This window comes from Lycium ferocissimum, chromosome 4 (assembly GCF_029784015.1).
Source record: "Lycium ferocissimum isolate CSIRO_LF1 chromosome 4, AGI_CSIRO_Lferr_CH_V1, whole genome shotgun sequence".
NCBI classification, from domain to species: domain Eukaryota; kingdom Viridiplantae; phylum Streptophyta; class Magnoliopsida; order Solanales; family Solanaceae; genus Lycium; species Lycium ferocissimum.
Genome location: NC_081345.1, coordinates 53460722 through 53471899, shown reverse-complemented (window position 1 = coordinate 53471899; position 11178 = coordinate 53460722). Strand labels below are relative to the sequence as shown.

Here is an 11178-nt window from a genome sequence, read left to right as displayed (position 1 = left end):
CAATCACAATCACGAAGTAAATCAAGCAATCCACACAAGGAAAGCATACAAATCAATCTCAGTACCAATACATGGCAACTCATCGGAGCCTTCACAAGGAAAGAAGTCATAGCCCAGAAGATTCTTACACCTGCCTCCAGAAAGGAAAGAAGACGTTGAATCATCCACAAGGGAGCAAGAATCATGATCAAGATCAATCAGTGGATACCCTCAAGACCCTGATTGATACAAATTCCCTTGTGTTACCTTTGAGCAAACAAATAAGAATCAATCAAATGGAACGATTGATTCTTCATCATCTGCTGAAGATCACAGTACAAGACTACACACCGATATAAATACAGTCCTCGAGAATCAGAGATACTTTCAACTTCACTTGAGCAACATAGCTATTTACTCTTCATCTTGTAAAAAGCATTATAGTCTGTGAGCATTATAGTGTTAAGAAAAGAAAAGAAAGAATTGTTAGCTATACAAAGCGAGGTCGTCATTAAGAGAAAGATTGACAAAGTCAAAATCGTAGTCACGGTTCACTTCAACCGATTTGTAATCAAGTTACTTCAAGAGTTTCTGGGAAAACCCTTGTAACCCAAGGGGACTGGATTAGGAACCACACCGGTGATCCGAACCAATATAAAACTCTCTATGTTCATTTACTTAAGATTAATTATCTGCTAACTTGGCTTTTGAGAATTGCAGGGGAGTCGAATAAGTACACTAACAGTTGATTCATAACTTTAAATTTACAATTCATCCCCCCCGCCCCCCCTCTTGTGTTTTAGTTGCACTTGAGTTGAGGGTCCTACGTAAACAACCTCTCTACTTCACGAGGTAGGGTAAGGTCTGCATATATTCTACCGTCCGCAGACCCCACTTGTGGGTTTACATTGAGTATGTCATTGCTGGAGCAGGCTCAAACTGGCACTGTCATGAAACTTCGCCATAATTTGGCCTATAGTTGCACTATACAGTGGCAGATGTAGAGTTATAGTGTCGGGTTCATATGAACTCAATATTTTTGTCGCGGAGGATAAACTCATACGTAAAAGTTTATTGAAATTGCAACAAATGGTAGGTCTGAACCCTTAAATTTAAAAATGCAGTGGATTCAATACTAAGAACCATAAAAATTTAATTCATAAAATTTAAATTCTGAATCCACTTCTGCACCAATATCTCCGTTCTTCTGCTTCCGAACAAAATATCAATATGCAAGGGACCTCAGAACCTCTATCAAATTATCTTCTTTTGGTCACATGCAAGTGATGCAATCGCATTATTGTAACCATCAATTTTATTAATCTATATAACTACTTATGAAGGAATTGCGATTGAGCAATTAGATTATTGGTAGTTCTTTCTTAAACTCTTTTGTGTTAGTTTCTGCTAACACCAAATTCACATAGATTGAAGAAGAAACTATGGCGATATTTTAAATAATACCATTAAAAATGAATATTAGTTGAGTCATTTTTTCACAAAACTACCATTAAGATAGGCCTTCTCTGAGCCCAAACTTGTCCTTTCATTTCACCATTGGATTTGTCAATTGCTTTTGGTTATCAGAATTTGCAACATAAATTCTCATGGATTTAACTTGATAATTACCTACAGGTGCCGTTCAGCCATCTAGTTAACCAAATTTGGCTCAACTATTAGTTTATTACTTTATAGAGTCTTATTTCAGCATTCAAACCAATTTCTTTCTCAGAAGCTAGGTCCCCACTCACCTTTTCCGTCTTCCACGTGATTTTTTATAATTCCTAGGCCCTTTTTCGCCTTTTGTCTTTTTCATTATATCATCTGCTTGTCTTTTTCACCAAAATCTCATTCTCCCAGAAGCTTCATTTATATTAGACAATAAATTATCTCTTTAGCTCAATAGCTTTTACAAATAATAAAAAGAAGTTAACCGTTTATATTTGCTTAGTGGAACTTTTTACAATAATGCAAGTTCCCCTAAAAAGTGATACTCATCAAACTTTCAGGAACTTTAATAGTCCATTTCGTCATTATTCATTTTATCTTTATGAAATCAAAATAATAAGTTAGACTTAAAGCTTGAACTTTCTTCTGTTTCCTAATAGATCTGTTTTCCCATTAAACTAACATTAGATCCAATGGTTATGTTTTCTCTCTTCGTTTTTTTTTTCTTCAAAAATTCCTTGTCTATGTTGTTTTTATTCAATGAAAAATTCAGTTGAGTTTTTACTTGTTTCATAGCTAATGGAAAATGCGAGTTGTTCCATTAATGGCGCTCTCTTGTATTTCCTAATAGATTTGTTAGTGTATAACAATTTGTATATGTCCTGTATAATAGTGTATACGGATATATATGTAAAGTTACAAAAGAAGTTGAGCAATTTAGATTTGTTAGTGTATAACAATTTGTATATGTACCGATGATACAGTGGATTACATCGCGTGCAAATTAGATGTGTGGACTGTATATATGAGTTATTTCCCCTTTAACTTATGTATACTGATCGTTGTTATTGAACTGATTGCAACAAATCATTACTGTACTTTTCAGGGAGTTTAAGCTAACATAAGCTGACAGTGTAAATTTTTTCTCAATTGGATATGACTGCTTCTTTATTATTTTCTGCTTGTTTTCTCTTTTCCAATTAATACCTTACAGATCAACACCTCAGTAAGTACAGTAATGAGAGTAGTATATTAACGGGTGATTTACAAGAATGATTTTGGAGGTGAGCTGTCTTGAACTCTTCACTCTGCTTGCTCCATAGGAAATTTAAGGTTTAACAAGTTTTATCTTTTGACCTTGAAGGTTTGCTCATGAGACAAGCAGGGATTAAAAGTTCAAAACCACCCACTTTCAAGGTCATTAGGTGTAATTTCCACTATATTATACCTATCAACCTGTTCACTTTAAAAATGATAGGAAACTAAATTTTAGGGCTAGCTTATTTGGTGAGCTTCCGGTTTTCCAATAGTTGATATCACTATCTTGGTGGGATGGTTGAGAATTTCTCCTCTAAATCAAGGTCTCGAGTTCAATTTAAGAATAGAAAACTCCTCAGTCCGAAGCACTTTACAACCTTAATGGACCTATCCGACCTGATCTGGATTAGCCGGATCAGTGAGTTTCAGATACTGCTGTATGGGATCGTTAAACAAAAATAAATTCAAGGTTTAGTGATACATATTCATTAATATGTTGCTATGGTTTTGCTTCGAAGTGATTGTATTGCTAAAGTTACATAAGCTTTTACACCCACTTGTGTCTACATTTGACATCGATCCATCAATAAATTACAAAGAATGGAAATGAAGGACATAACGATGAGAATCTTTATCTATACTGTTACAAATTTCCCGTCAAATGCAGGTAACGTAAATACAAGATTTCATTGAATAGCTAACTTTTACTTGAAACAGGATATGGCATTGTAGTTCTCCCCCAACTGGAAATTGCGGAGCTGGTACACCTTGGATATGGAAATCTGCAAGTCCAACATTATGCTTGCGTCGGCATTGGCGAAGTTGGAGGCTTGAGATCAGGATACTGCAACCACAATTAAAAAAGGGATTTAACTTATATATAGTAAGGGTATAAAGAATTTTTACGTTATCAATGTTTTTAACCTGTTGTAGCAGGTAATCAGCTTGTCGGTTACTAATACCACATTTTATGGACGGCTACCTATTGTTATCTTTTAGGTGACCAGTGTTGGGCTAAACGGTTCAAGAATACTGTTAACGTGGTGTGATATTGTCCGCTTTGGGCTAAGCCCGCACGGTTTTCTCCAAAAGGCCTCACACCATTAAGAGTATCCAACACCTTATAAGTAACTCATTTTTCTTTTCAGCTATCAATGTGAGACTTTGTTCGCACACCCAACAACTAGCGTATAGATATTAACATGAAAGGGGTGACAAAACGACATGTTATTGAATTAGTCGACTCAGCAATACCACAATCTCAGAATTTAAACAAGGATCATTCTCGATTTATCAGCAGAAAGATGTTAGCATTCGGAATATGGTGCAAGGAAATTCATGTATCATGTTATAGTGAAATGATAAGACCAACAGTTGACAATAAAATGAAGAAACTTACATTTGGATACGGAGAAAGTGGCCTTGCATTTCCATTTAGTGCTTCTGCTGTTACTTCTGGTTTAGGGATTGAATTGATTTCTGGAGTAGACTCGGAAGATAATTCTACCTTGGAAACTGTTTCTGTTTTCTTCACACTGCCACTAGGTTGAGAAGGTATCGGCGATGTTGGAGGCTTCAGGTCAGGATACTGCCACAACAAATTCAAAAGAGATGATGTAGTTAATGAAGAAGATGAGAAAACAAGGGAATGGCATGCATAAAGTGAATAAATAGAAATTGCCAAATCAGAAGTAACTCAATCTCATAAATATAAACAAGGACATCTCTCTAATCAACAACTACTACTATGTGTTAATCCCAAGAACGTCACGGTTGACTAGATGAATCCTCAATGTTGATGTCGCTCCATTTAAGCTCGTCACAGTTCAATATCTTACAAGATAAATACAAGAAAAAGTACTAGAAGTTCTCTACATAGCTTATAATAAATCTCTAATAAGACAGAGACTTTTAGAAAACATCGGACCTAAAGTAAATGCATTAACATGATTAAAACTTAATCCCAACTAATACATATTGTTATTTCATTACGGTACTTTTCATCTCTTTAATCAGCAAGAAAGATATTAAAATTGGTGGATATGATGTGTGGGAATTCATCTACCAAATTAAAATGAAAAGATTAGACCAACTATTCAGAATTATACGGAAAACTTACATCATGATACTCCAACCGCATATAAAAGAAAGGATTTAACTTATATATGCCGACTATATAAGGAATTTTTATATTATCAGTGTTTTTAACCTATTGTAGCAGGTAACCTGCTTATTTTTCAGGTTACTAGTCTATTTTATGGACTAGTTACCTGTAACCTTTTAAATGATCAGTGTATAGGTGTTAATATGAAAGAGATGACAAAACAACTAAGGATATCCTAGAAAAAAGTCTCATATTATTGAATTAGTCCACTCATGAGCAATACCACAATCTCAGAATTTAAACGATGATCATTGTCGATTCATCAGCAGGAAAGATGTTGGAATCCCGGATTATGGTGCAACGAAATTCATGTATCACGTTACAATAAATGATGAGACCAACTATTGAGGATGAAAAGGAGAAACTTACATTGGGATATGGAGAAAGCGACCTTGTAATTCCAGATAGTGCTTCTGCTGTTTCTTCTGGTTTCGGGACTGAATTGACTTCTGGAGTAGACTCGGTAGATATTTCTACCTTGGAAACTGTTTCCATTTTCTCCACATTGCCACTAGGTTGTGAAGGTATCGGGGATGTTGGAGGCTTGAGATCAGGATACTGCAACAACACATTTAGATGAGAAAACAAGGGATGTGTCATTTGGACAAACTCAATGAATTGAAATTGTCCTTATAAATCTCTGATAAGACTAAAAGACTCTTAGTAAACCTCGGACTAAAGTAAATGCACTAACATGATTAAAACTTAGACTAATAGATATCCCTAGTATAAATTTTTTCTTCCATCGTGCCCTACTTTCCATCTCTTTAATCAGTAAGAAATATATTAAAATTGGTGGATATGATGTGAGGAATTCATGCAACAAATAATAATGAAAAGATCAGACCAACTATTCAGAATGATATGAAAACTTACATTAGGATAGGGTGAAAGTGACTCTGAAATTTCACTGAAACTGAAAGCAAATACTTTCACTTCTGGTTCAGGGTCTGAATTGATTTCTGGAGTAGGCTCGACGGAAGCTTCTACTTTAGATGATGGAACATCCACCTCGGGAACTGATTCAGTTTTCTCTGCAGGTGCAGGTAGAGCTTTGCTATTCACTGGGACTGGAAGAAGAGCCATCCCTATTTGCTGAAGTTTCACGACGAGAAGCACACACACATGATTAATCGAACTGTGACTATGAAGTATATATCTTATTGAAAGCAAACATACAGTTTTCTTATATGGGAAACGAAACATTTTAGTGAGTTCTGGCTGTGTGAGAACATTACCTTAATGTCACCTGCAAGCTCCTTTGGAGCAACCTCTTTAGTGAGAAACTCATCAACTTGTTGCAGACTTTGCTTTCTGTCCTGGAAAGTGAAAATGTCAACATATTAATGGACCTCTCGAGTTCGAAAATTTTCTACCATGATCAGGATCGACGTTAATTAACCAAAGGAAACCATAGAGCCCAGTCTTATTTCATTAACAGTATATAATATGAGATTCACCTTCTATCATAGCACAAAACAGTTTTAGAAATAAAATTAATAAATCAAACCTCTGCAAATAGAAGTTTCTTGCTGACTAGTTGGATAAGTGCAGCTGAACCTAACAGTTGGAGTACTGTTTCCACCTGGAAAAAAGGACCAACGATGAGCTATTTAATAAATCGTGCTCGAGGTAACTTTCAGGATAAAATGTATAGGAGCCTGACCTCTGAGAACACCAATAGTCCTAATCCAGCAGCTGCAGCAACACCTAAACCTACGGTCACTGCATCAGAACCGTCCTGCATATCCACATTCCACCGAAGTTATCTCACTAAAGTTAAGTATGTCAAAATGCTACGCCGAAATAACCTATGATCACAATAGTCCTAGTAAACCAGTAGTTCACCGCATAGCCAAATGGATTTGATAAAAAATGCAAGTTGGAGTAATCTAAATGGCTTCTCAAACAATGGATGGTGGCTTCAGAACATTAAGCTTTAGAATATTGATAAATCAAATGATATTTATGGCTTATTTTAGATCACGAGTTTCAAAAGTTTTCCTTTATTTCTTAAACTCCCTGACAAGTCAAACACCTTCACATAAATTGAGATAGAGGGAGTACTAATTTGCAGTTATAGAAATCCCATAACCTTCTTGAACTCAAATGGCATAACCATATCTGTATTTGGGAGGATAAATGCAAAAGGAACACTGCTTTAGAGAGAAAAACATACCCCAAGAATACCATCAAGAGCATCAGACAGGCCAAGATCAAGACTTAAAGTTTTCTTAGGAAGTATCCATGGAAGGCCACTATTCTGCAGAAATCGGAATTCATTATTCTTCACGCCGCCAACATTTTAGAAAGTCAGAAAGATTACAACATGTATTTTGAATATTAACCTTCCATCCTCGGGGTCCTTCAGCACCGTCTTTAATTGCATATGCAGCTTTAAAACCATTTGCTGTAGCAAGCTCTGCAGCGAGTTCAGAGTTCCCATCAAATCTGGCTTCATTGCAATCCAGAAAAGGACAGGATTAGAGTTAATTCTTTTCGAACTAAGATTTTATCGAGAACTTTCAACCATGATCAGTATCCACAAAATATCATTCAGGAAAAGGTGCATCACAATCAAGCCAATGGCGCGTTTCATTTTGCCAACTAATCTTTAATTTTTTCCTTCAAACCATCAATACTATAGCCAGAAGAGAATTCTCCAACAAAAATATAAAGAGCTAAACTCAAGTATCAGAGAAAGTAGTATGATATTTCAATAGTTTTATTTAGGAATATCTTGTAAAGCTATAAAAAGTGACAATTTTCAGAAGTTTAATGATCATAGCTGCAGCTTATCTGAATAAGTAAGTTGATCATGGTATAAGCATGTCAGCACGTTAATTAATTAAAGAATGTAATCACATAATTCTTTGTCTAAATCAGTTTTAACTGACAACTTGTGCTAGGTTTCACTATGATTCCAAAAAGATAAACATAATGTTCCATCTCATCTAAAATCTTAAGTAGATAGAGAAATCACACTTAATTATGTCTTCTACATGCCCCTTCACGTTAGGGTCTAACTCTTTTTCTTGGACCAAAACTGGAAAAGGTCCAACTATGCCCTTAAAGTACTCGAAATTGAGTAGATATTCCCTTCGTTAATAGTTTAGCTCACATATCCCTTACCGATCAATAGTTGGTCCATATATGCCCATAATTTAACTTGATGCCCGATCAGCCTAATCAGTTGATTAATAAGAGAAAAGGCCAAATATGCCCTTAAAGTATGCAAAAGGCATATTTTCACAAATATTTTAAGGGCATATTTGACCCTTTTCCATTCTCTTTCTGATAATGGGTATAGTGAGACTTGAACTAAGGGCTTTTTCTGCTATGACATCAAGTTGAAGTGTGTGATCACTCTATCTAAAAGTTTAAGCTGTCAGACAGAACAAATTTTTATTTACTTAATCACGCCTTCAAAAACACAAAACACCACAAGCACAATCAACAATGAATCAACAACAACAACATACCCAGTGGAATCCCACAATGTGGGGTCGGGGGTAAAGTGTAGGCAGACCTTACCGGTACCTTGAAAGGTACGGAGGTTGTTTCCGAAAGACCCTCGGCCCAAGAGCAAGCAAGGCAAAAAAGGTCTGATAAGGACGAGCAATTCAAAGCAGTATGAAAATGAAAATAGCGAAAGCGAAAAAGTGATGATAAAGCAGTCTAGAAAAAAAAAGGAGCAGTGGCTACCACAGATAAATAAGATAAATCGAAGTACAAAAAATAACAGCTAGTAACACAAATCAAAGGAATCAACAATGAACCATCAGAAGAACAATTTTGAAATCTTACTTGTCTAGAATGAACAATGTGGTATTCTCTGGCTCCTTGAACTTCAAAGCTAGCTTATTCAAGAACCCTGGCTTATCTTCACCTTTATAAACAACATTAACTGGCTTCTTCTTCAAACCCTTAATATCTGGACTCCCCACTTGCCTTAATTCCACAGTGCCCCTTATATCAAGTAATTCTGAACTTTCATCATCTCCCAATTTTGCATAAGCCTTCTTGGCAGACTCAACACCCCATGGCTTAGGCTTTTTACTGAACACCTGAGATTACGGGTGGCAAAATCAACTCATAAAATCATGACCCGTCCAATTCGCTTAGGTTTGGGCAGGTTAATGATACGTTTTTTTATTAACTTAGTCCATTTTGACTCGCTCAATTCAGCTTATTTAAAAACTTAGCTAATATGCCGTCTAAATTGACTCATGAGAAATTTTGTTTAAATATTTTTAAAAAGACATTTTTTTTATTTAATATGTTATATATAGTCATAATAAAAGCAAAAACCTATTACTAGATACTTAAACAACTTATAAGAAAAAAAAATAAACAATTTAAAACTTAGTAAGAATTGGATGTGTCGGGTTATGAACCGGTTTTTAAATTTCACCTTTCATTTTAAATAAGTAACTTTTGATTAAATAATCCGCCCATTTATTAACTCAGCCCATTTTGATACTACCTGAGACAGAACCAATGGCAAAGCCAAAACAGCAACAGCAGCAGCTATAACTGAAGGATTTTCAGATACAAAATTGGTCACAGTTTCAACCAATGCATTTGCATCAAAATCAGTACTAGTAGTTGATTGCTGAAGTGCTTCTTCATATGTCAATGCTTTAGCTAAGTTTGTAGTGAAAACAGAGGAAAGTAACACTAGACCCCCATGAACATTTCTTGAATAATTGGTGTTAACATTGGCTGAATTAGGAAGGTTCTTGAATTGGAAAGATGGGACTTTTTTGGGCTCATTTCTTCTATCAGAAAGAACTGAAACAGGAGTTAATCTTGCTGCATTGAGTGCCTCCATAGCATATAATTCTTTATCTATGTGAAGAAGAAAATTTGTAATTTTAGCTAAATCTTGATATACTAGTGAAAGGCTGTAGTATTCTCACAACTTGGTGATGAAAGTGTCATATAAGGAAGGATCATGGGGGCTGGTGATTAAGTGGGCCAATTTTATAGATGGATTGAAGAGTACTTTATTATTATGTTTTGGCAATTTTGGGTGGCCAAGAATTGTCAGAGCAAATCTTTTATGAAACTCTACATTTTTCAGTGCTAGTACACTGTACTTTCGTTCTGGCACAGAATGAACTGTTCCTACCAAAGCCTCTCATTTCTCTGTGAATGTTTTTGTTGGTTTTTCTGAAAGGAAGAGTTGAAATAAACAAAAAGACTAACAGTAATTTTAGGATATTTTATACTACTCCCTCTAGTCGAATTTATGTGATACTTTTTTTTTTAAAGATGTCTAAAAAAAAAGATACATTTCTATATTAAGAAACAATTTAATTTAAAATTGTAACGATCCGCTAGGTCGTTTTGGCTATGTGACTATTTTACCCCTGTTGACCCTTCCCCTAGCTTCTTTATGGTATATTTGACTGGTGGGGATGGGTAGAGCGATTCCCGAGGCATTCAGATGAGATTTGGGTAAGAAAATTGGAATTTTGGAAGTTCATAAGTGTTTGATTGACCAAGTCAACATCGGGTATAAATGAGTCTTTTTAGAAATTTCGTCGACTCCATTAGGTCCGAAGTGTCGATTATGAGTTGGTTGAGTAGTTGGTTCGGTTCCCGAGGGACTTGGGGGCATTTTGATCTTTTGGTTGGAAATCTAGTTTCGTGAGTTTTGGATTTGATCTCGGTCAAGACCGGTTTAAGATGACCTCTTTTGGGAATTTCGAGGGCGCGAGTGAGTTCATAGCGTGTTTTAGGACTAGTTTGCATATTTGATTCATGTCGGGAGGTCTCGGATGAGTTTAGAGTGTTGGGTTGAAATTTGGGACTAGGCATATTTTCCGATTTTTCTGGGGCGTCGCACCTGTGGATAAGGGCCTGCACCTGCGTGGCTTGGCTCGCAGATGCGGAACTGCTCCTGCGGAGTTTTGTCCGCATCTGCTGAGATTGTTCACTTAAGTGGACCTCGCGGGAGCGAGGAGAAGAGCGCAGAAGCGGGTTCACTTCTGCGGAAATTTGGCAGCTTCTGTGAGGATCGCTGAGCAAATTAGATATTTAATTTCCCAATTCGAGTTTGGTTCATTCATTCACATATTTGAAACTTGGGAGCTCGGTTTAAGGTGATTTTGGGAGATTTTGCAAGATTCATCTATTTGTAAGTTGCTAACCTTCGTATTTCAATCATACCATGGATAATTAAGAGTTTTCATGCTAGAGATCATGATTTAAGGTTGGGGATTTGGGAGTTTATGAACCCTAGGCTTAAGATAAGAATTTCTTCAATTGAGCATGAAATTGATGTTGGATTTGATTGATTTTTGGGATATAGACTCCATAGA

At 36.0% G+C, this 11178-nt stretch overlaps 1 protein-coding gene across 1 annotated transcript; it reads right to left on the bottom strand.

Moving 5' to 3' along the window:
* Positions 1–3190: 3190 nt before the first annotated feature.
* LOC132053511 (rhodanese-like domain-containing protein 4, chloroplastic) lies at positions 3191–9878 on the bottom strand. Its single transcript, XM_059445580.1, has 11 exons — positions 9336–9878; positions 8657–8916; positions 7198–7300; positions 7029–7112; positions 6516–6590; positions 6360–6434; positions 6088–6168; positions 5726–5944; positions 5219–5407; positions 4085–4273; positions 3191–3529 (listed from the first exon to the last, which is right to left on the bottom strand). The coding sequence occupies exons 1-11, from the start codon at positions 9681–9683 to the stop codon at positions 3482–3484; spliced, it is 1671 nt and encodes a 556-aa protein (XP_059301563.1). The 5' UTR covers positions 9684–9878; the 3' UTR covers positions 3191–3481.
* Positions 9879–11178: the final 1300 nt, after the last annotated feature.